The sequence below is a fragment of the Apiospora kogelbergensis genome (genome assembly GCF_038363985.1).
Source record: "Apiospora kogelbergensis strain CBS 113332 chromosome Unknown utg000005l_segment0_segment0, whole genome shotgun sequence".
Lineage (NCBI taxonomy): Eukaryota > Fungi > Ascomycota > Sordariomycetes > Amphisphaeriales > Apiosporaceae > Apiospora > Apiospora kogelbergensis.
The window spans coordinates 880,044-902,404 of NW_027117422.1; the positions used below are offsets into that span (position 1 = coordinate 880,044).

The 22,361-nt window shown below is 54.4% G+C and overlaps 11 protein-coding genes across 11 annotated transcripts; 6 read left to right on the forward strand and 5 right to left on the reverse strand.

Annotated features, from left to right (window-relative positions):
- Window positions 1–5,151: 5,151 nt before the first annotated feature.
- PG998_006869 (uncharacterized protein) lies at window positions 5,152–5,541 on the forward strand (the record flags this gene model as incomplete). The annotated part of the gene is made up of 1 exon (XM_066873685.1): window positions 5,152–5,541. One exon carries the CDS (start codon window positions 5,152–5,154, stop codon window positions 5,539–5,541), a length of 390 nt encoding a protein of 129 aa, XP_066729630.1.
- Window positions 5,542–5,813: 272 nt separating this feature from the next.
- PG998_006870 (uncharacterized protein) lies at window positions 5,814–7,221 on the reverse strand (the record flags this gene model as incomplete). Its single annotated transcript, XM_066873686.1, has 2 exons — window positions 5,814–7,029; window positions 7,100–7,221. 2 exons carry the CDS (start codon window positions 7,219–7,221, stop codon window positions 5,814–5,816), a joined length of 1,338 nt encoding a protein of 445 aa, XP_066729631.1.
- A 622-nt stretch (window positions 7,222–7,843) lies between these two features.
- On the forward strand, window positions 7,844–8,251 carry PG998_006871 (uncharacterized protein; the record flags this gene model as incomplete). Its single annotated transcript, XM_066873687.1, has 1 exon — window positions 7,844–8,251. One exon carries the CDS (start codon window positions 7,844–7,846, stop codon window positions 8,249–8,251), a length of 408 nt encoding a protein of 135 aa, XP_066729632.1.
- Window positions 8,252–8,335: 84 nt separating this feature from the next.
- PG998_006872 (uncharacterized protein) lies at window positions 8,336–8,918 on the forward strand (the record flags this gene model as incomplete). Its single annotated transcript, XM_066873688.1, has 2 exons — window positions 8,336–8,502; window positions 8,582–8,918. 2 exons carry the CDS (start codon window positions 8,336–8,338, stop codon window positions 8,916–8,918), a joined length of 504 nt encoding a protein of 167 aa, XP_066729633.1.
- Window positions 8,919–10,243: 1,325 nt separating this feature from the next.
- Window positions 10,244–11,429, forward strand: PG998_006873 (uncharacterized protein; the record flags this gene model as incomplete). The annotated part of the gene is given in 3 exon segments (XM_066873689.1): window positions 10,244–10,748; window positions 10,769–10,776; window positions 10,794–11,429. 3 exon segments carry the CDS (start codon window positions 10,244–10,246, stop codon window positions 11,427–11,429), a joined length of 1,149 nt encoding a protein of 382 aa, XP_066729634.1.
- A 627-nt stretch (window positions 11,430–12,056) lies between these two features.
- On the reverse strand, window positions 12,057–13,056 carry PG998_006874 (uncharacterized protein; the record flags this gene model as incomplete). Its single annotated transcript, XM_066873690.1, has 4 exons — window positions 12,057–12,327; window positions 12,383–12,504; window positions 12,584–12,832; window positions 12,982–13,056. 4 exons carry the CDS (start codon window positions 13,054–13,056, stop codon window positions 12,057–12,059), a joined length of 717 nt encoding a protein of 238 aa, XP_066729635.1.
- A 325-nt stretch (window positions 13,057–13,381) lies between these two features.
- PG998_006875 (fumarylacetoacetate hydrolase FahA) lies at window positions 13,382–14,677 on the reverse strand (the record flags this gene model as incomplete). Its single annotated transcript, XM_066873691.1, has 3 exons — window positions 13,382–13,920; window positions 13,982–14,462; window positions 14,513–14,677. The coding sequence occupies 3 exons, from the start codon at window positions 14,675–14,677 to the stop codon at window positions 13,382–13,384; spliced, it is 1,185 nt and encodes a 394-aa protein (XP_066729636.1).
- A 482-nt stretch (window positions 14,678–15,159) lies between these two features.
- Window positions 15,160–17,130, reverse strand: PG998_006876 (uncharacterized protein; the record flags this gene model as incomplete). Its single annotated transcript, XM_066873692.1, has 4 exons — window positions 15,160–15,250; window positions 15,340–16,542; window positions 16,596–16,750; window positions 16,810–17,130. 4 exons carry the CDS (start codon window positions 17,128–17,130, stop codon window positions 15,160–15,162), a joined length of 1,770 nt encoding a protein of 589 aa, XP_066729637.1.
- A 537-nt stretch (window positions 17,131–17,667) lies between these two features.
- On the reverse strand, window positions 17,668–18,172 carry PG998_006877 (uncharacterized protein; the record flags this gene model as incomplete). The annotated part of the gene is made up of 2 exons (XM_066873693.1): window positions 17,668–17,748; window positions 17,813–18,172. 2 exons carry the CDS (start codon window positions 18,170–18,172, stop codon window positions 17,668–17,670), a joined length of 441 nt encoding a protein of 146 aa, XP_066729638.1.
- A 480-nt stretch (window positions 18,173–18,652) lies between these two features.
- PG998_006878 (uncharacterized protein) lies at window positions 18,653–20,313 on the forward strand (the record flags this gene model as incomplete). The annotated part of the gene is made up of 4 exons (XM_066873694.1): window positions 18,653–19,063; window positions 19,123–19,634; window positions 19,694–19,789; window positions 19,842–20,313. The coding sequence occupies 4 exons, from the start codon at window positions 18,653–18,655 to the stop codon at window positions 20,311–20,313; spliced, it is 1,491 nt and encodes a 496-aa protein (XP_066729639.1).
- Window positions 20,314–21,180: 867 nt separating this feature from the next.
- On the forward strand, window positions 21,181–22,227 carry PG998_006879 (aromatic ring-opening dioxygenase family protein; the record flags this gene model as incomplete). Its single annotated transcript, XM_066873695.1, has 1 exon — window positions 21,181–22,227. One exon carries the CDS (start codon window positions 21,181–21,183, stop codon window positions 22,225–22,227), a length of 1,047 nt encoding a protein of 348 aa, XP_066729640.1.
- Between the last annotated feature and the right edge of the window lie 134 nt (window positions 22,228–22,361).

The window sequence follows — 22,361 nt, forward strand, 5'->3', positions numbered from 1 at the left end:
TCTCTATGAGTCCAGCGGCACAGCCAGTTGACAAATAGAGTGAGAGCTCCTTCAAAACCGCATCCTGATGATACCTTGGGAGACTGGCTAGGAGACTGGGGATAGGGGCGAATAAATCGGGCAAAAGCATACGCCAGTAATTCTTCGTGAATACAGAGATCGTATCACGTCCTTCTACGAGATTCGCTCGGAAAAGGAGCTGGGCAAGTATAATAAATGAATGAGATGGCCCATCAAGTCGAATGGATCCGTGTTCAAAACACCTGTTAGCCTACGGAACGGCGCTACTACCAAGTACTCCAAACAGTCAGGCCCCTAGTGCAACGTATGTTGCACTATCGTCAAGCCCCTCAATCGGGTTTCCCTCCTTCACCAACACTTACCTACGCCAATGTATTTGGTAGCATGAACTCCCATCCAGACTCATTGCTTGCTGCGCAGAAAGACAATCAGTTTGAGCCTCGGACAAGCACTGCCTTGGGTACCAATGGCTTTTAAAGGGATATGGGAAAAGGGGTCAGTTACAACCTGGCCATTCAACCAATACCCATCAACAGGTTCAACATCGAGTGCTCAAGTCCGCTACAGCCAGGGAGAATGGTGCGCGCACCCCATCCCCAGCGTCGCAGCAAGCCTTGCTCCAGAAACCCTGTCATGTGGCACTGATGAGGGATTGCTCATTCGCTCATCCAACGAAGGAGGGTCGGTTAAGCAAAGCATAGCTGTCAGTCAGGGCACGAGCACTGGTTGAGTAACGTGATCAACACGCTTATGCGGCCTCCGACGAATTATCCCAGCAGGCGTTTGAGGCGAACGCCGGCGAGCTCTGTGGGCGCACCGCGCCGTGTTGATACACCTAAGGCCGGCTTTTGGCCGTCCGGTGTCAACGTCGTCCGTCCGCAAAGGCTGTCATCAGTCCCGCGGCTTTCCCTCGTGCTGGTACGCAACCTGAAATGGCCAGACATTCCAAGGCGCAAATGAGAGCACAGCCACCCGCGATCAGTCACCAGCCACGCGGGGCAAGCCCCTGAGTGGTAGTGGTGACACACCACAGTCGTTGCCCCCCCTGGTTCAGTACCCATCATTTGTACGATTGATAGGGGGAATAACAACATGAAAGAATTACCATGAATATCTTTCTAGGTCCGCAGGCTACTGATTGCGTTGTTGAAGGTTGAAAGAGCGCAAGGGGAAAACCGATGCACAATGGTTGGGGTCGCTACTGGAAGCTCACCCATATCGGCTCTCACTGAGTACCAAAGGAACGACAGGGGAGGGCTCGATTGGCGGGGTTCGCTTTGCAGGCTGGCCTTCCAAAGAAAGTAAGAGAAAGGAGTGCTGGACACCGATTAAGGTCGAAATGACGTGGAAGTCCTATTCGGCACTGCGCCTTTCATTTCCGGACGTTTCAGCACGGTATCTGGTACCTCAGGCCCTCGACGCGACACTTTCAATGTTCACCGGGAAACCGCGTAAGGTAGGGTAGGGGATGGAGCGCGGGACTTAGCGACCTTAATCGCGCGGTCGTGTTCTCGCGACCCCTGACACCAGATCACCGCGGCGGCGGATGCAGCTTTTGCGAAAAGCCCAGCGAATCAGCCCTTCTTTCCCCAACCCGGTTACTGCCATCAGGCGAATTTGCTACAAAGCAAAGCTGTCGATCTTTTTCTGTCCTACTTCTGTTTGCGAAGTTTCCTCGCGTCGATCCATGCTACACTACAAAAGGTTTCTTTCTATCCCTGCGCCAGAACCTGCTCCCCTATCTCGCTCTCACTCTACGCGGCTCTCTTCCTATTCGCTGTTTACATTTATCAACTATCATATTAGAAGATGCATAAGTCCACAGCTTATTCAAACGCCTTATTGAAAGTCTCGCGTTGGTACTATCAGGTACATCTTGGGGACTATACGCCTCCGATCGTTGTACCTCTGTCATGGGTTCCATCACCAGACTTGGGCTTCTGGTGGACTATAAGTAAGTCATGGGCGGAACACTAGCAAAGTGAGTATTTCTTCATTACCCTGAACAACCCTCAAGAGTCCCTCTCAATTTGAGCTTGTCAATCTACTCGGTCGATCAAAGCACAGGCTTTACATTCTGGTAAGTGTCCTTGCACTGATATTGGCTCCTTCAATTGTTGCTGAAGATAAGAGTTTGAGCTTGGGGTTACTGCTTACATCAAAGCCTGTCCAGCCTTTATACCTTTGTACCTTTGTACAACTGCAATTTCTAGCAGCTGTGCTGTATCGCCCACTCCCTTCTACCTGCTTCACGACCCCTCAACGACACCACCAACAACGATAATGGGCAAATGCCAAAGTAAGGAAGAGGAACGAAGGTCCAAGAGGAGATATAGTTCTAGGAACGGAAATACGCCAAACAATGAAAAGGAGAAAACGAAGAAAACGAAGCAGTCGCCTGAAAATGACAAAAATCGGACACCTAGCCCGGACAAATCTCAGCACAAGTAGCAGCCAGGTGGAGGAAACAGGCCAACCAAGTAGCGAATTAGTCAAGGAGAAAGGGAACCCTACAGAGCTACTTGTGATTGATTGATAGCAAATCCAGACCAAGGTTACCCAACTGGCGTGTCGGTGCTACTACTCAGTGAACTTGGTGTACATCTCGTCCATTTCAAGAAGCAAGACGGTCCGTTCATAGGCCACTAAACATAACCTGGTGCTCCTTATACGGAACAAAGTCATTGAGCCACGGTGAGTCAGTTGGTCCGCCCCTGTAAAACTGCCATGCCTGTAGTGGCACTTATCACCGAAGCACAAGGCTTCGGCAAATACACGTCACGGGCCGACCCTTGTGTATTTTCTGTCGCCAGGTGCAGGTAAAAGATTTCGTGAAGCAAGGGAAATGTCCTTCATGCAGTGAATTTTGCTGAAGAGCCCACATCCTTGCATTACGGCTATTGATTTCATCTTCCCATGCGCCACCCAGTTGTTACGGGACTCTGCTAGCATCTTCTTGGCCCTTGATGAGTACTCTTTAGCGGTGCAGAACTAGAGCCGCCTCAGAGATGCTCGCACCGGGCTCCAGGAACATCATACCCGCTGCAAGACAGCGTGTCAAGACTCCAGCCCCTTTTGAAATGCAACCGATGCCAGCCCCTCTTCTGCCCGAGGGCTATGGAAACAGTCTCTTAGCATCCTATTTGTGTTTCATCCTCAATCAATGGCGCATCCTAGTCTCAACGTACATGCAGTCGCCGGGCCCCTCACATCCCAGCAAGAACCTAGACGAGGCGAGCACATCACTATCCCTGAGCTGTGTAACCAGGTCAAAGCAAAATGGTAGTTTGTTCGTTTGCCTGCTGTATTAATTTACTAGTGATGTAGCATCAAACTGCTTGGTATCGCAGAGGTAGAGCAATGTAGCATCAAACGTCCTTTGCAGATGCCTCCACTTCGTGCTCATGAACCGCTGCCGGTCAATTTACCAACATCTTACTGGCCCAGCATGCGATACCAAAGAGAAATAAGCCATCATCGGGCGAAATTGTGAGTGGTCATCTTTTTTTTCTTCGCCTTAGCTCTTTTTATTCTCTCTCGGTCGATTACCATGCATGAGCAGTACAGGAGACTGAAGGCTGTGTTGACGAGGGTCGCACCTGGAGACCACCCAGGTAACTGAAAGCTTCGAAAACACGTGAACCATAGGCTGAGAATGCGCCGGAGCAGACGGCGACTCGTGAGCCGCATCATTCCCAACCTCTGCAGGGGCTTCGTCACTATCGCAAAGGTTTTGGCATGAGTAGATGCTTACCACATATGATATGAAATGGACTGGTAGCCAGGGTACCTACGGCGAGGACAGAGCACAAGGTCGATACTAAGCGAGTTCCTTCAAGAGCGCTAATAGAAAGCGAAGAGACACCACTCATGTGCTGCTCCGCGTCTGGGGCAGAGTATTCTGCCTTGCCACCCGTCTGTGCTTCGCGGTTCTAGCAAGAACCATGGCCAACTCCCGCATCAGATGGCAGGCTCCTATGACGAGGGCCGTGTGGATCTCTCGGCTAACGTGCTACCCTTTCTACGTGTGTAGACAGGTACAGCACCGTCAGATCTGCCCTTCTCATAGACTGTGGGAAATAATCAAGAACACCATTGACCTGAGCAATGCAAGTGCTTCGCCACGCCTCTTCCGCATGACTGGGGAGAGACTCGAGCCTCTGACGTTATGGTTGCCGCTGATTAGTACTTGAAACTATAGTAATTCGGCAAGCTGCTGACCGTCGCGGCTCTCCTACCATATTTTTAACCCTTCCAGGTTTCAGCTTTCTATGCCTTTTAACACATTGGAGTGGCTTGGGCACCTAAACAGCTCACAGGAGCATAGCTGTCTTCAAACATCCTCGGCACTAGTATATCGGGAGTACGGGATACCAGTGGTGCTTTATAGATGGTATTGTTTCCTTGTGATACCTATGCCTGAGCTCGCGCTGCATCATGAAGCTAAGCGTCAGCTATGTGACATTGTTCGTTATAGCCAAGCATAAAGCACACCCGCTGAGCTTGCACCATCGATCAAGCCTATACAGTCGCATATAGCCGTGTCTTGTGCCATCCTCCATAGCCGATATTAGGCAGCTTGAATGGTTCTAGAGAGCCTTTCCGACGGTTTATTACCATTACCATAGGTATGGATCGCCTGCTTAGCGATTTTACTAAGGCCTCGAGCATTGGCATCTGATAACGCGACCAGCGACGGATCTTCGAGGATTTCGACCATTACCCACATGATCCAACTTTACCATCTCGCTTTTATGCTGCCGGAGTGTTCGGTGAGACGTTCGCAAGTCGAACTGACACCTCTAGAAGCCTGGGCGACGGAGCGATGGAGATGGAAAGGGGCAGCATTGCCGCTCACTGATCTGTGCATATGCCAATACCATGCAGCAGCAGCCGTCCAGCGCCATGCATGTGCTTGACCAAATACCAGTACTCGATAGGAGCTCAATTCGATCGGAGCTCAACTCTGGCTCCTTTTAGATCATGCCCATTGACGTTGATCACCGGGGCGGTGCTCTTGGAGACTAGGAATAATATTAGAACTAATTGGCGGCGGGCCACTTCCACGGTTTCCCATCCCATAAGAAGCACACCGGACCTTGCCCCTTTCAAACACCCCCAAACTTCAACATGTTATACGGCCGTATCTACCTCATCGATAGACTGGGCGCCGTACGAAATCATCATACCATTTTCGTGGTAACCCAACAAGACGGCTCTGGTACTCTCTTTCACGTCACAGGCGACATCCAGAACGGCATGATATTGGAAACCAAAGAAACGCCGAAAATTCCTGACTTGTCCGCCTCTTTTGTATCGAAGTCGCAATCGGGTTTGGTTAGGGTTGAGGAGGTTTCTCGTGTCGACTCCATCTGCCGCGCCAACCCTCCTCCCGCGAAGCAGTTCAACGGACCTAGAAGGATCAACCCTATGCAGTCTCTGCGACGCTGCCAGGAGTGGACAAGCGAGGCCATTGCCATTCTCAGGGCTAGAGGCGTTCTGCTGGCAGTTAACTCGTAGAGTGTCGGTAGAAGCTTTGATACGGGCTAAGCTCAGAGACGGCGAAAGCAACGAGGGGATCTTAATTGGTACTGGAATAGGGATTACTTGAGACGGTACTATGGTACGACGACACTACATATGATTGTCCCGGTCAGATTTAGTATTTCGTAAAAGTACGCGTTCGCAAGTCTTTATATAACATCATGTTTATTTGTACACTTCCCAGAGACCAGTATTCGCCGCCTAGTATCTTCCTTTTCTTCAGTCATGCCATCATTGCCAAAGTTGCACTAAATGCAAAAAGCGCACCCCCTTTGTCTATGTTCCGTCTCCCACCGTGTCTTTACCCTCGCCATTTCATCTAATTTCTCCTGCTTGGCTAAGCCTGTCAAGCGATCGATATCTTCTTCCATTAGGGATAGTCGATACAAGTGAGCGTGCTGTTCGTTTTCATGGTCTTGCCTGGTGGGCACTCTCTTCTTGGAGGAATCCCTTGTCCATCTCAACTTTATGACGATATTGAAACATGCCATATTCCTCTTTTGTTTGAATCTATGGTCAAATGACGCAAGTTGGATGTCCCGTTGACTGAAGGCGTCAGTGGCCTCGAGCAACGGGCGGCCCAGAATGATGTCGCAGGGCAGGTCTGGCAGTACGTGGAAAACAACCTGATCCAGCACAAAGATTTCATCCGTAACATCCCCGTCGCCGTATTGTGGCTTCTCGTCAGATGTAATTTTGTCGTTCGCCAATCCCGACGTGATTGGTGGGCATCTCCAGTCAAGGCTGAAGTTGTTGACGTGGACTTGACCCATAGTCTCTGCTGTACTGCCATCGCCAAATTGCAGAAGACGCTTCATCTCCGGCCTGTCGTCGATGCAGTAACCATTTCGCTTAGTGTACTCAAGCGACATAAGATTGAGGTCGGATCCCGTGTCAGCCGTAGCGACCGCTCTCTGGCCATCCAAAGAACATCGCATCTGGTTTCGGGGTGTTCCGATCCAAAGTACCGAGTCGATATCACTGTAGGCCTTTGGGCAATCTTCCAGAAGATGCTTATTTGTCGTGAATATGGATGCGCAGTCGAGGAAACGCAAACCCAGAACAATGGGCACGGGGCAATTCTCAAAAATGTAGAACCACTCCTTCCTTCTGGATTGAGACAGCGACTGGGCCCGCGATATTCTGACGTGGGCACGCACCCGTCCCATAGCCCTGATGCTTTTTCCGTTGCCGAGTTGGAAGAGCATCCGGTCACGGGAAGTCCGCCGGATCTTAAGCTTGTGTTCACGTGCCCAGTCTTCACGCATAATGTTCTGGGAGGATCCAGAATCCGGACACGCCTTTTCTTCATGGCTATTAATGGTGACTGCGAGAAGCTTTCGTACATTCTTGACGTTGTCCCGTTTTGCCCATGATAAACCTTTCCTGACGGGTAGTGCTGTTGCCCGGTACCCCTGGGATGTCGATCTGCCGTTTTCATAGAGGCGGGCAAGCTTGCGTCTACTATAGAGCAACTCCCAGTCAGTATGATGATTTCAGGTTTCGTTACGGGCTCTTTCATGGGATGGCATACACTTGGCTTAATTTTAACCCTATGATGTTCTGGGGCTTCATATCTCCAGGTCGACGAAAGGGCCGCTTCTGCTCTTCTTCGATGCGAGTAGACGTGAAAGCTACATGGGGTTCATTGGACATAATGGCTATGGGTGGTCGAAGAAACTGATGGGATATCGTTTTGGTACTGTGCCTGACCCTCTCTTGTTCTTGCGTGGCTATTATTCGTTCTTGTTTATCTAAGTCCCACGTCTTAGACCGCGGGTTAAACGGGAGTATTGGTATATTGCGTGGCGGCGATGTAATATTGTGTATTGACGGAAAAGATCTGTGTAGCCTAGAGACTACTTTTCTGTAGAGAAAGAGAGTATATGGAAGTGTCTGAGAGGTGTCGGTTGGTGCCCAGTAGATGAACCCACCAAGGTCAAGTAATTTGGTACCGGGGAAAAGAGCACAGCGGGATGAGCTCCGTTGAGGCATCCTACCCATGTGCGGGGAAACAAGGCAGACTGTTGCGCCTTTTCGTGTAACTGGTAGTGACGTGGCTGGCGGCGCCTCTATACTTCGCCACTGTATTCATTGGCTCGAGGCGCCGAGGTATGCAGCTTCAGCCTTATGTTAGGCGTATTTGTTCTCACCGCACACGGCTGGGGGCACTGTATCCATGTATGTAATGAGGATTTCTAGTCGCTATGGACTCCCCAGAGCCACACCCAGCACCCACACCTTGCTCCCCATTGAATAAGGTCGTCATAAACACGGAATGAATGGGAATTCTTCATACCAGAAGCCAGAGCCAATCAATGGCTTTCCGAAATTCGCTTATGCCGTCACGGAAGATCCGGACCGGACGGGCACCATATACAGGCGATTTGATCGATTATCGTCGCGCAACCTGCTGCTCATGGAATCAGAGATTGCGGAGCTAGAGTATTTGCAAGACAAGTACGATGAAGAAGATCGAGTTAGATATACCCCAGCTACTGCCAAAAGCTACAGCGACTGGGCAACTTTCGAAAAGTTAGCGAAGGAGAAGAATCCAGCGGGCGAACCCCTTAATCCTCAAGTCCATGAAAGAATTGCAGCTCTCATTATTGATCAGGCAAAGATTGGAGAAGTACCGTTCGTTGGAGCGCATATCAACCCCTTTTTGTCGCCATACACACACTAACGGAGTGACTGCGCAGATGAAGCCCTGGCCAGACACCAACAACTCTTGAACTTTACTAAGCCAGCTCCCACCACCGTAAGGGGTATGAAGATCAGGTTCTGGGGTGGTCAAAGCCACCCGGGGCAAGAGCAGCAGCGGCCACAGCTGTGGGGACGCAGTGCGCAACGATTCGAAGACGTCGACGACCTTGTTGCCTTGAAGGTGATGGCGAATCAAGACCGACTTTCGACTTTCGTGCTGAACCATTTCGGGTGGGCATTCCAAGCAAGTACTATCTGCTTCTCCCTTTTGTCAGTTCACACCTTTAATGCCAAAGCAGAAACAGAATAGACACGGCACCTCGGCGGTAATATCGGAGAGGTCAGTGGACAAGGCCACCACGGTGCTGGGCTCAATCCTCTCGGCTATTTTCCTGTCTGGCTCCATCGCGTCGCTGTACTTCGTCCAGAACCCATACGCTCTGCTAGGGATGGTGGGCGGGTGGACGATTCTGTTCGCGGTATGTGTGGGCGTGCTGACGAACGCGAAGCGGGACCAGGTCTTCGCGGCGACGGCGGCGTTCGCGGCAGTGTTGGTAGTCTTCGTCGGGGAGTCGTTGGATAAAGGCCGGGGAGAAGCGGGAGGCTCAGGGGGAATCGTTGGCAATTGCACCTGTACGCCGGCATGAAGGGCATACGAGGCGGTATCTACATAACCCGTTCGATATGATACACGGATTCTCCTAGGTCAACATACATGCTAGCTTGGCCCGAACTGTGCCAACACATATTGCGAGTATAGATGGCTACGGTTTGATGGTTTCGGCCCCAGAGACATACTGACCAGCAAACGATCACCGGGACACCAAAACTTGACGCCGTCGCTCTTCGCCGACGAGAATAAGAGTACCACGTAAGGGAACACCGAGAACCGGCCTGGCGTGGAGTCGTCGCTCACGGGCGTTGTTCTCATGTCTTTACTACCTGCTGTACACACTGTCGGGGGACACCAACCACATCCGGCAGTGGGACTCGTCCGATGCCGGGACAAACGCTATTCGCTCTACTAAGAGGGCCTTGTAATTGATGATGATATGATCTAACGCGGGAGAGAAGAAGATCTTCAATATATGCATTCTATTTTTAACCTGTATGACTTAGCTAGGATGAAAGGGTGACAAGGAGGGGCAGTGTATAAGTATCGAGCTAGAGCGTCATGCTCCGCAGATGTCTCAATTGTCTAACCCGCCTAGTATTTAGCTTCTGCAAAGGATTTAGCATGCTTACTGCCGGGTCGTCATTGGCCGGAGACGGGATTGTATAGAATATCAGGGTCGTACAGCTACGTCAGGCCGGCCCGAGGAGCTTGCTTCCCTTTGAGAAAAATTGCAAATGGCATTCCTTTCGCGATGAAGAAACCCGACCTCGACAACACATCAAGTAATAAACAGGTGTGCCTGTGATTTTAAAAAAGCAATCTGGTGGCTATCCCACTAGTGCCGACTTCCCGGGCGACGGCTCGTTTGGCTAATGGCCGCCAACACCCCCAATAGCTCAAGAGGCAACCAACCACGCTCTGTGAGTGGCCGCCAGACCCCCGGGGCCTCGCGTAGAGTCTTGCGTGGAGGCCCAATCGAGACGGCGCCAAAGGATAGAAAGCCCGTGACTGGGGGCGCATAGGTTGCATTAGCCAAGGCCTCCTCGCCTAATGGGTGATGGGGGACCCAGCCCCCCGGGTACTATCTGTCTGTCGCGCTCTCTCTTATCGCATAATGAATCACAGGCAAGGCGTTTCGACTTGTTTTGCTGTTTCCCTTTCGAGTCGTCCGAAAAGATAGTGAATCTGCCGTCGCCCCATACTTGCCCGCTCACTCGTTTCTGGCTCCCAGGGTGACAGTTCGACTATAGGCGCGATAATACACATCTCTCTCATGATTGTTTCCTACTGTTAAGAAAAGAGGGAACGAGGAAAATTAATAACAGTTATACCTTTTTTTCCCTTTCTTTACCTACCATGACGGCCCACTCCTCGCCCCGGTGCTCCCCCAGCGCCCTCCTTGCCGCATGGCTCTACCTGAACCTCGCCGCGCGGGCCGGGGCCCTCGAGAACGACTTCAGCTCGTACCCGTCGGGCGCGCAGCGGTGCCTGACGCAGTCGGCCGACGGCAGCAAGTGCAGCGGCAGCACGGGCGCGCAGCTCAACGCGTGCCTCTGCACCAACAAGGGCAACTTCGTCTACAACACGGCGTCGTGCGTCGCCAGGGACAGCCCCGCCGACCTCGACGCCGTCTACTCGACCCTCGAGACCAACTGCGCGGGCACCGGCGTCACGCTCACCGTCTCCCGCGACGCCTTCATGGCCAAGGCCAAGGCCGCCACCGCCGCCACCACCACATCCGCGAAGCCGACCAAGACCAAGAGCCCGACGGCGACGACGGATGATGGAGGTAGCTCTACCCCGGCGACGACGACGGCTACGACGACGACGTCAGACGAGGAGCCGAATTCGAGCACGACCGGTAGCGCGATAGCCGATAAGGGTACTTGGTCGTCGACCGCCAAAGTGGGGGGTGGGCGTGGGCATCGGTGTCGGCCTCAGCGCCATAGTATTGTTGGCCGTCTTACTCTGCAAGCGATATCGAAGAGGACAGCTGTATAAGCGACAGCAGCAGCAGCAAGGCGGCGTGGCAGGTGGGAACGTTGGGCCTGGGCCAGCGGGCGGCCCTATGAACGGGAGCGGATACCACCAACCAGGAGGGCCCCATCCGTCGTACATGGGCAGCACGTATGGAGGCGACGGGTCGACGGTGGCCGGATCCATTCCGATGCAACACACGGGCGGCTCGAACAGCTGGAACAAGCCTTCGCCCGTGAGCCCGATGGCGACGCCGGCGTCGACAGGGGGCTACTGGGTACCCGGCCATGACGGCAGCAACCGGAACAGTCTGATGCCCCCGCAGCAGTACGCCCACGCCCAGCAGGGCCAGCCGTTGCTGGCGGAGCTTGGAGGCGGCCAAGGCCACCAGGACCACCATCCTTCTTCGCCGCCCGTTGAACTTCCCGCGCAGGATTATCAGCCGCCGCCGGCTGAATTGCAATCGACGTCGCCTCGTCCACATCAATCCGCACAGGCGCCACACCAACAACAGCATACATTCTCGCAACCATTCTCACCGCATGACTTTGGGCGGGCCCATTAACCGAGTAATGGGTTTCGGAGCAAGCACATTGTTTATAGTAATAGGTATCTATTTTTGACTAAGTTGTCTCACTTGGGGAGAAGCACCCAGGGAGACGGTAAACTTCCAATAAAGGCTCTGGCACTAGATAGCTTAATTTATTAGTATATGAGACGGCATCTTGGAAGGAAAAAAAAGGATTATACATCAAGACCTCCGTGGTCGTGTGATGCTGCTGTCTAACGTTCAGTCGCATCCTAATATTGAGAGCATTCATCGGTAGTCGTACATTGCGCATCGCATTGCAAGTAGTGAAATTATTCTCCAATGGAGTCAGGAGTCATAGCTCGTCGTTGGGGTAGTAATACCTAGCATTTAGTTACACTTGTTTATACAAATACAGCCACGGCCCGCTTGATGAAATCGTCTGGGCATCATATGTGCTTTTGTTTATCCCAATCATGCCGTTTCTGCCAACACCTCTGATGGCTATGTAAAATAGATGAGGTGACCCGGCAAAGGAAAAAGAGTTGCCAACAAGGGGCATTGTTCCGTCGCTCAAAAGTCCAGATGGATCGCGACGCCCCTTTACATCCGCTTTCGCGCCGGCTTTTGCGGTTTTTGAGCTCGAGTGGATGGCTGTCGGCTCTACTCGTCGGCCATCTTCTTCTTGCTGGCGCCGCTCTTGACGCGACGGGCAGTGGGTCGGTTGATGTGGTCCTGAGGGATCCAGCTCTCGTCGTAGGTCTTGACGTCGACACCAGAGCCCTCGCCACCGGAAAGCGGCTCCTTCTCGATGACCACGGCCTTGGGGGCACGGGGCTTTTTGGTCTGGGGGAAGAAAGAGGCAAACCAGGTGTTGTAGACGAAGTAGCAGGTACCGGCGAAGGCGGCGCTAAGGACCAGGTAGAGGAAGATGCTACAAAACCAGGTTAGTATGAGTCTAGCTATCCAAACATTATGCGATAACCTACATCTGGGGGTCAAGGATGCTGGTAGGGGCCTCAACAATGCTGACGGTCTGGTCGGCGACATTAACCTGGAAGATCTGGTTCGCGCCGTTGGTGATGACGGCCATGAGGTTGAGGCGCACATCCTGGGGGTTCATGTCGAGGGCGAAGGAGTAGGGGGAGGGACTGCTTCTCGCCGGCGGGGATGGTGGCCTCGTAGCGGACGGAGCTCAGGTTGCGGAGGATGCCAGCAGAGGGGTGCGCGCCTTCGGCGAGCTCCTGCAGGGTGTACAAGGCGCCGCCCATGAAGGTAACCTGGATCGGCTCGGCCTCGTTGTTGGTGATGTCCACGACGGCCTTGGTCGGGCGGCCGTTGACGAGCTTCACGCCGAAAATGTCGGCCTCGGGGAAGGTGGCGACGACATCGGCCTTGAGCTCGGCGGCCGGCGGGCTACCGGCGTTGGCATCGAGAGGCTACAAATCAGGGAAGAAACCATTAGCGAGCTGTTTGCATGTCTCCCTGTGTAGATAGAAATCATGATGGCATCACACGAGCTCCATGCGACACAAGCTCGGAAGCTGTGGCGCTCGGCGAGGTGGGGAGTAGCTGGAGGATGACTTACAGAACCATCTTGGGCGAAAACGGAAACAACACGGAGAGCCAATGCGGCGAGAAGCGAGTACTGGAGGGCAACCATGGTGGGCGAGTGACCTGTGATAAAGGGGATGAAGAGTGGTGGAAGAGACAATTGGGATAGAGAGAGTGCGGAGAGGCTTCTTGTCCAACGACACGACCAACTGTTGGAGCTCGTCTAGGAAATTGATTGTGCGAACGTGGCAGTTACAAGCTCCAGGCTCTTGGCTTGCTCGGGGTAGCTGAGAGCTCACTGGCCAATAGCGGGGTCGAATTCAGCTTCAGGTCCACCTTTCCACCAAACCCTCGTCATTGTTCGCTACAGCTGTACCTATTGCAGTACGTACTCCTAACCACGGTGATAACAGAGGTGGCCATCTATCTACAACTCACACCGACCGGGACGGCGTGATGAAACCCGTGCAGTCGCCGAAACCTACTCCCTTACCGCAGTACGCCGTCATCCTGATCCCATCACCATCCTGGAGGTATGTGGTTTGCGACCCGTCAGCCAGCTCGATTTGCACCTTGCCGCCCTTCGTCATCTCCGCAAGGCAGCCGTGCGCATCGTCGCCGGCGCCCGACACAGTCCCGGTCGCCAGCAAGTCGCCCGTATTGAGGTTGCAGCCGTTGACCGTGTGCTGAGCGACCAGGTCCCGGAACGTCCAGTACATCCAGGACACATTCGATTTGCAGATCGTTGTAGATTTCTCGCCCCTGACCAACTCGGCCTCCAGTTGGATGTCGTAGCTTGGCTTCTCTTTGGTCTCGCTCAAGAAGCTACTCACCGCGAGCTCTTTGGCTGGTGCCACTGTCTCAAACGGCTCGAGGGCTTCCAAGGGCACTACCCATGGCGAGATGGACGTGCAGAAGCTCTTGCCGTTCATGGGGCCCAGGGGCTTCATCTCAAACCCTTGGATATCTCGAGCTACACCGTGCAAAGAATCAGCAATGTAAACCTGTATAGGTAAGGAATAGCATGGTCTTACCGCTCCAATAATTTAGCAAAACCAACCCGAAGATGTGGTCGTCCGCGTCTTCCAGCGCGACACTGTCTCCCAAGTTGGTTGGCTTTCCAATAATGGCGGCCAATTCGAGCTCATAGTCCATGGCCTTGGTTGGCCCGAAGCTGACCGAGCCGCCTGCCATGGAAACACCAAGTGGCCGTTGCACCTTTGTGCCAGAGACCACGATCGACGATGATGTACCAGTGTAGCCCACCGGGTAATGCAGAAACGATGGAGGCATCCCTTTCTTGCCGAAGATGGCCTCTTCCATATTCTGGACATGGTCCTTGGAGCACGAGAAGTCGAAGAACCCTGCTACAGAAATAGGCAGGTGAAGCGAGACATTGCTCACTGTGTAGCCGAACTTCTTGATCAACGAATCGTCTTCGAGGGCCTTTTTCAAGCTGCCTCGAAGCTGCTGTAGCTCTGACTTGCTGGCGGCTGCCAGATCGTTTAGAGTTGGCTTTCTCAAAATCAATGATGGATCCCTTCTCATTCTCAGGAGTAACATACCTTGGTAAGTGCCGATTTCACGTTCTCTGCACACTCTAGAGGCAGGTCTGCCAGGAATATGACGAGGTCATGGAGACGAGTAGCCACGGCCTTCTCGGGGTGCTCTTTACAGCTTGCAATACCATAGGGAAGGTTTGCAAGCGAGAAATGGTCTGTGTACGCCATGATATCGTGTACTAGAGTTTCAACGAGTAGTGTGTGGTATTCTTCGAAGCTGGCGAGTTGTCTACTTGAGCGATGGCACCAACGATAATAGGGACATGAAAGAGAGCCAAACCGGCAGCGTTTCTGCACCCGATACGTACCCCGCCCCCACCGTGCCGGAGGGATGAGCTAGCATTATTGTATGGGAGATATGAGTCGTCTCCTTCGGGTTCGGACGACGGTAACGAAGTTTTTAGATAGTGGAAGCAAGGCCAGAGCTGTATCAAAGACGCACTCGAGACGCCCTCTTGGACATACTTCTAATCCCACATTATTCTTAAGACATGGGTTTGCAATAATTAGATTACAGGCGAGATACATGGAAATGGCCTCCTGGCCATATATGATATCGATATTCAAGACTCGTTATTGATACTATGTCAACTTCATTACAGGTCTATACGGGTCTGCAGAAGCTAAAAATAGGCCCCCTTTTTTACGACTTATTTCTGCGGGATCACAGGCAGTGTTACGTAGTTCTCCAACCCTTCTCCAAAGTGAATATGATTCTGCCCAGCGAATTTCGAAGCCGGCCTATTAAAAAGGGGAGTATTAGTTAGTAATGAGAATGAGAATGAGAAGAAGTTTGGGAAGAAGATAATCTGGGAAAGGATAAAGCTTACCTGTCCGTCGGAGAGTTATGCTGGAAAATGCCCGAACCTTGCGTATCGCCACTCGCGACCTCGAAGACGATGCGGTTCCCCTTGTCGACGACGACGTTGGTCGGCCAGATCTCGACGTCGACGCCGTAGACCTCGCCGCCGCGGACGGGCAGGACGTCGGTCGAGAAGTACTCGCGGTAGGGCAGGTAGGGCCGGTGCTTGGGGTGCTCCTCGTGCGTCTTGCGCATGCTCACCCGCAGCCAGCCCTTGCACAGCGGCACCGGGTCGCCCGCCGTGCCCGTGTAGAAGATCTCCCGCGACTCGGCGTCGAGATGTCGCAGCGTCACGAACAGGTCGATGTCCTTGTCGCCCGCGGCCTCCTCGGGCGTCAGCGACACGTTGAGGTGCGCCGTCACGTGGCCCGTGATCTCGGTCTCCTGCTCGAAGGGCGCGCTGGTGAACTGCACCGCCTGCTGGTTTTCCAGCGTGCCCAGCGCCTTGTAGGAGACGCTCTTCGACTCGGCAGTGGCGGTGGGCTTGCTGGCGGCGAGGCCCTGGTCGGCCGTGAGGTAGAAGTTGGTGTACTGCGTCCGGGGGATGGGCCAGGCCTCCTCCTGCCGCTTGGGGTACGTCTTCTCCTTCTCCGCATCATTGAAGCCGACGTTGCCCTTGCGCAGCGTCACGGTGACGGGTGGGACCTTGCCGGGCACGCTCCAGCCGACGCGGTCCTCGCCCTTGAGGAAGGCGTCCAGGAAGCTCTGCTGGAGCTCGGCCTCCTCCTTGTAGTAGAACGGCAGGTCGTGCCGGCCCGTGATGAAGCGCAGGTACTTGAACTTGGACCCGGCGTGGTTGTAGCCCTCGACGTTGCCGCGCAGGTGCAGCAGGATGCCGCCCCAGTTGGCCACGCTCAGCAGCGGCACCTCGATGTCTTCGGGCCGGAACTCCTTGCTGGCGTAGTAGGGCTCGTCGCGGTACTTGTGCGTCGCGTTGTCGACCGTTTGGTCTTGTCGGTTGGCCACGAGCACGTCCTCGGGGAGGTCGCCTTCGATGGTGTCCTCCTGCCCCCGCGCCCCTGGGCCGTCGGGCGGGAATTTCAGTTGGGACCGCCCGGCTTTGCCGTACTGGTTCACCAGCACCTGCCGGTTCCACCAGACTCCGATGAACTTATCCGAGAGGATCCCGCCGTGCTGGCAGCGGTCACGGTAGTAGTCCGACATGCCCTCCCTAATCACTTCCTATTAGCATGGATCTACATACACGGCCGGAAAGTCACATACCAAGGGATAATAGCCGCCAGCCCTTTGGGCCTCCGCGCCGCAACGCGCCACTGCGTGCCGGCGTAGTACGAGATGCCCAGCAGCCCGACCTTGCCGGTAGACCAAGGCTGGTCGGCGGCCCACTCGACAACGTCAAAAAAGCACTCGGAAGTGCCCTTGCTCATCGTGTCCAAGAAGCCGGGGCTCTGGCCCAGGCCCTCTCGTCGGCCCGCACAACAGCGTACCCCCGCGACGTCCAGAAGACCGGGTCGGGCGTCTCCCAGGCCGAGTACTTGGAGCGGTGCTCCGGGTTCACCTCGCCGAAGGAGCCCGCGAAGAAGGTCGCGTAGGGGATGTCCTTGCCGTAGGGCCCGTAGGTGCACAGCACGGGGAACTTGGCGTTCGCATCGTCGCTCAAAGGTAGGTAGACGTTGGCCCGGATCGGCAGCTTGGAGGCTTTGAGTGGGATAGAGACGTTCTTCATGAAACGGAGGTTGTTCTCGCCGTCGTCGACGGTCGTCTGCAGATCCCGGATGGGAGGGGTTTGGACTTCCATGATGAAGGATGCAATGGCCTTTCTATTCCCTCTGTGGCTTGCTCACGGCACGATCTTGGCGATAGATGGGATAGAGGTGGCAATTGGACGAATCTCTACTTTTGCCAGTTGCCAGGATAAAGTAGGATGTCCAAAGTTATTTACTTGTCTCAATTGACACCAACAAAAGGGAATGTCTACCCCCTCGGCAGTCCGTCTTCAGCATCGTACTTAGTCGGGGCTTTGGACGAACGCCACTTGCACCGGGAAGTGGAGGAGGGGAAGCCCGGCCGCCAGGCACAGCAGCAATGCCGTTCCACGCTTCGGCATCCTAATCTCTAGGCTGGGGGTAACTGTATGTACTGCAAAGAGATTATTGGTCCTTATCTCGCCAGCCCAAATTTACGGTCAATACGAATGGGCTCGACTCTTGAGCGGCGCCCCATAGAATCTCGAATAAGCCATTAGAACTCATGAAGTCACGAAGTATTATTGTGTTTAGACGTTGATACCCAAAACTAATTCTCCCAATTCTATAATGTACCTGAAATACGTAATCTAGTACTCGCCGCCCACCTTCCACCTGAAATACGTGTTGTTGAATCGCCCGCCTGTCTTCGCCCAGGCCCAGCGTGTGAACTGGCCAAGGTGCATTAGTTAGTCGACCAAAGACAAGGGCCCTGATAACAAAGTTGCGACTTACAGCAGTGAGCCAAACGCCGTGGAACATGTGCAGCACAAACGCCGTCTCGATCGGATTCGAGCCCCAGGGCCGCACCTCGCGGTTCAAGTTGTAGTTGATGGGCCGGTATCGCGGGACGCCGCGGTGCTCCGTGTCCCAGTCCGGCGGGTTCTCGACGCCGACGGGCGCGGCGTGGTCGGTCAGCGGGACCCAATCGGGAAACTGTTGCTGCTGCTGCTCTTGTGATAGGAGGGGCGCATTTTCGTCTTGTCGCTGTGCAGCCGCAGGTAAGTCTTGTGCGCCCGTGAGCCGGATCTCGTAGTCTTGCAGCGTGTCGGCCAAGGTGCTGGTTATGGGGTTGTCTGTGGTAGTGACAGACATCTTCACATATGATCTGATAGCTAGCTGCTGTTCGACAACAGTGCTGCGAAATGAGAGGGAAATAGTTGATGAACTATTCGTTATACGAAACGAGCGAACAATCAAGACTCCAGAGTTTTTGCCTGGAATCGAAGGTTCAATGAAGTCTGTAAGTACATGGCACCGGGAAGTCTCGTGTTGCGAATTGGAGACGTGCACGCGCATCTCTCCCCGGCGAAGGATCTGGGGTATGGCGGGCATCGCATAGACGACCCTCGCTCCCCCACTTACCGGTCGCACAACCCCTGGTTTCTGGGCTAAGGTGGGCGGATGGACAGACGGGGTCTTCCGCGGGCATGTGAGACCAAGCAATACACAAGATATTCCAACCAGAGGTGGGATCTGATTGTTTGATTGAAGATAATCTATATCTCGTCCGAACTAGGGGCCGAATTGACGCACACTCGCTCCCAAAGTCAAGCACTTTTCACACGCAACAGGATGTCGTCGTCTCCAGGCACTATCGCCATTGAGCGGCTCCAAGATTCCGTAGTTGACGGTCGAGCTGAGAACATCCGTTACCGCCAAAACCAGCTCCAGAGTCTCCATGCCAGCTTGCGCGACGAGGCCGGCGGCATCTGTGCCGCTCTGGCGAAAGATGCGCAGTCGTCCAGCGCCGACGTCGAGGTCGAATACTATCTGGCGATGGATGCGGTCCGTCATTTCTACGACTCGCTCAACTTCGCAGAAGAACACAGCAAAGAGTATGCCGTCACTCACGGCAAGGACAATGCGACGCGAAGACTGGGCGCCGGATTGGTCGTGATCCGGCCGACGAGCCACACGAGGTTCTACTCCATCATCACGCCTCTGGCTGCAGCCATCTCGGCCGGCAACTGTGTGGTAGTTGAGGTAAGTGGAACGTCGTTGAATCATGGGTTTCAGCTGCTTACAAAGAGGTGTACATATAGCTCCAAGACACTATACTCCAGCTTGACTCTGTCCTACGAAAACTGCTTCCGGCTACGTTGGACATCAATACGTTCTGTCTCACTAAGACTATAACCGATTCGTCAATTCTCGAGACAGCCCTGCTGGTAGACCAGACGAGCACAATATCCAACTCAAAAAGCAGTCTCGCGAACCAGCTGCTCTCTTCCACTACCACTCGCGCCGTAGCCATTGTGGACCGGACGGCCGATATCCAGGCGGCAGCTAAGGCAATCACCAACGCGAGGTTCAGCTTCGGCGGCACGTCTCCCTATGCGCCAGATCTCGTCCTCGTCAACGAGTATGTGAAGCAAGAATTCTTTGAGGCCTGCTCCAAGTACGCGACACTCGCATTTGCGAAAGAGTCCGCCGCCAGGAAAGTCAGCGGCAACCAGAGCGAGGAGACCCGTAAAGCGGTCAAGGATGCCGAGGACAGGAAGCAAGTCTCAAGCTTTGGGTCTAACGAATTTAAGCTCATCGATATACTCGATAGGTGAGTAGTCTCGGACACTGGAATTCCTCGATGGCAATGACCTAATTTGGCTGTTACAGATCGACACCTCTTATGGACATGAAAATTAATGGTCGATATCTGCCCATTGCCACCTGCTCTGGGCTTGTAGATGCTATATTTACTCAGCAGTTCGAGTAGGATTCCTGGCCCCCTTATCTACTAGGCAATTATTAACAAGAACCACAGAAACCCCCTTCTTGCAGGCTACTTCTTCGCCGACCCGGGCTCCGCCAAGTACCTGGCGCACCATCTGCCCTGCCACATCTCCTCTCTGAACCAGATCCCCGTGCAGCTTCTTGTGGGCCCTGCGGCGCCCCTTGCCCACGACGCGGACTATCTGTACCGGTACAGCAAGGCCATGTTCTCGGTCGCGCGACCGCAGTACATCGAGCCGCTGCCAGCGGCCTTCGTCATGGCTGGTGACCTACTAAGCGGCGTTGGGGGTAAGAAGATAACCCCCTCGGCCATCCGGGCCCTGGCCGTCCAGCCGCTCAAGCCCACAGGACAGCCCAAAAATGAGCAACTCGGCTTCTTCGAGGCCGGCTTCCTGACTATGGCGAGCATCACGCTGTTCGGCTTCCTCCCGATCATGGGGTACACCACTTGGATCACGTCGAGGAAGGTTGTTGAGTTGGCAATGCGCTGGAGGCATCCATAAGTATCTAGTTGACCGTATGGAAGATACAAGTGTATTAAACATGAAAAATATCTTTGTCAAAAGTTTATGGAAGCATCGATAGCAGTAGACTTGAATGTACCCGCATAGATGACGACGTGAATAACCAATTGACATGGAACATTGTCGAATCGGAGCCCGAGGGAACCGATATTCGTCGGTAATCAATTTGGAGTCTGCTTCTTTCCCCTTTCTTTAGTTTGGCGCCTTGGTTGAGTTTCTTGTCGAAACCTTCTCTAATTGCCCCCAACCTCGTGTTTTGGATTCGGAGGTCAGGCCGGCAAGGTGGAGGGAGGGACATGGTTCGCTACCTGCAAGTGTGGTCGTATCACCTCTCTTTTCGCTACCAACTCGACGAGATTAACGAGGGTAGATCTAATCTCATATCGGACTTACGATATGGCATGATATTGTACCTATATCATGGCAGATAAAGTCAGGTAATTCGTGCAGCCAACTGTCGCCGGGGTTCGTGGGGTTTGGGGTCCGACCAACCGAGCCGCCCGCTACGGAAGGGGGTGGAGGGACAAAAAGGTCTTGGGATTTGGGGAATCCCAGTCGGAATCCGCCCCTCACCTGTGACCTCCGTGTGCCGCCCCCACCCGGCAGCCGGAAGATGCAAATGCATGCCTGACTTGCATCTGATCCTGTAGAGACATGCCTACCTAGGCAAGATAAGCAGTGATAGTAGCAATAACCACTAATGTATCGTGTTGCCTTTCGACTTGAATCCCATCTCACACAAGCAGCAGCAAAGTCTCGGCCATTTCACTTAGCTAGCCCATCACTTACCCAGGAGAGTGAATGAAAGGGACGAGCAACCGAGAGGGAAACTAAGAAAGACAAACCATGGCGGTCGGCAAGAGAAACACAGAAGAGCCGATGGCACCCGTCCATCTCTTCTCCCACGGCTCGACCATGATGCTGGGCGAGGAGTCGGCGTCGGCAGACTACTGGAAGAAGTGCGGCGACGAGGCGCTGGCGCACGGCGTCGAGCACGTCGTCATGATGGTGAGTTGCCAACGACTTATCTTTACATCTTCCTACCTCTCACCAAGCAAGCGACTGACGAGCACCACCCACAGGGCGCGCACTGGGCCACCTCCCTCCCCCGGGGTTCTCATCTCGGCGCACCCGAAGCCGGGCAAGTCGCCCGTCGCCTACGTGGACCCGAGCAAGTACCAGTCGTACGCGCTGAACCCGGACCTGGCCTACGTGCCCGTGCTGCAGGAGGCCCTCGCCGCGGCGGGGATCCCGAGCGCGCCCGACGCCACCTTCGACTGGATCCACGACACGTACCTGGTGCTGATCCGCATGTTCCCGGGCGGCTGCCCGCCGACGACCATCGTCAGCATGAACCAGACGTACGACCCGCACTTCCACATGAGCGTGGGCGCGGCGCTGCGGCCGCTGCGGGCCTGGCCCCGCCACCGCACCCTGTTCGTCGGCTCCGGCGGCGCCGTCCACAACCTCTACCGCAACGTCTGGGGCCCCATGCTGCGCTACCGCGACAACTTCGCCCAGCCCACGCCGCCCGAGCCGTGGGCCCTCGACTTCCGCCAGGAGGTCGTCGCCGCCTTCTGCCCGGGCCACGAGGAGGCCGTCCCCGCCGACGAGGCCGTCAGCGGACGCGTCATCCGCTCCAACCGGAAGCAGGGACGAGGGGCCGGAGGGCCCCTGCTGCGCCGCAAGATTACGAGCTTGATGAAGCATCCCAAGTACCGCGATGCCCACGGCACCGACGACCATTTCATGGCTACCATGTTCGTGGCCGGTCTCTGCGGCGGACGGGGCGACGAGAACATGGTGGGCGAGATGGGGGCCGAGGACTGGGAGCTGACCAACATGTGTAATTCGCAGTTCACCCTGGGGTTGTGGGCTGATGTGAAGGAGTAAAGTGAGTTTCTGTATGCAGTTGATCGGGGGCAATGCACTACGAAGTAAACAAGGCACATCACCGTTCTTTGTTGTTGCTCATAAGCCAGCCCAGCCAGTGATCCAGTAGCGAGCAGCTTAGGGAACTCGCCCGG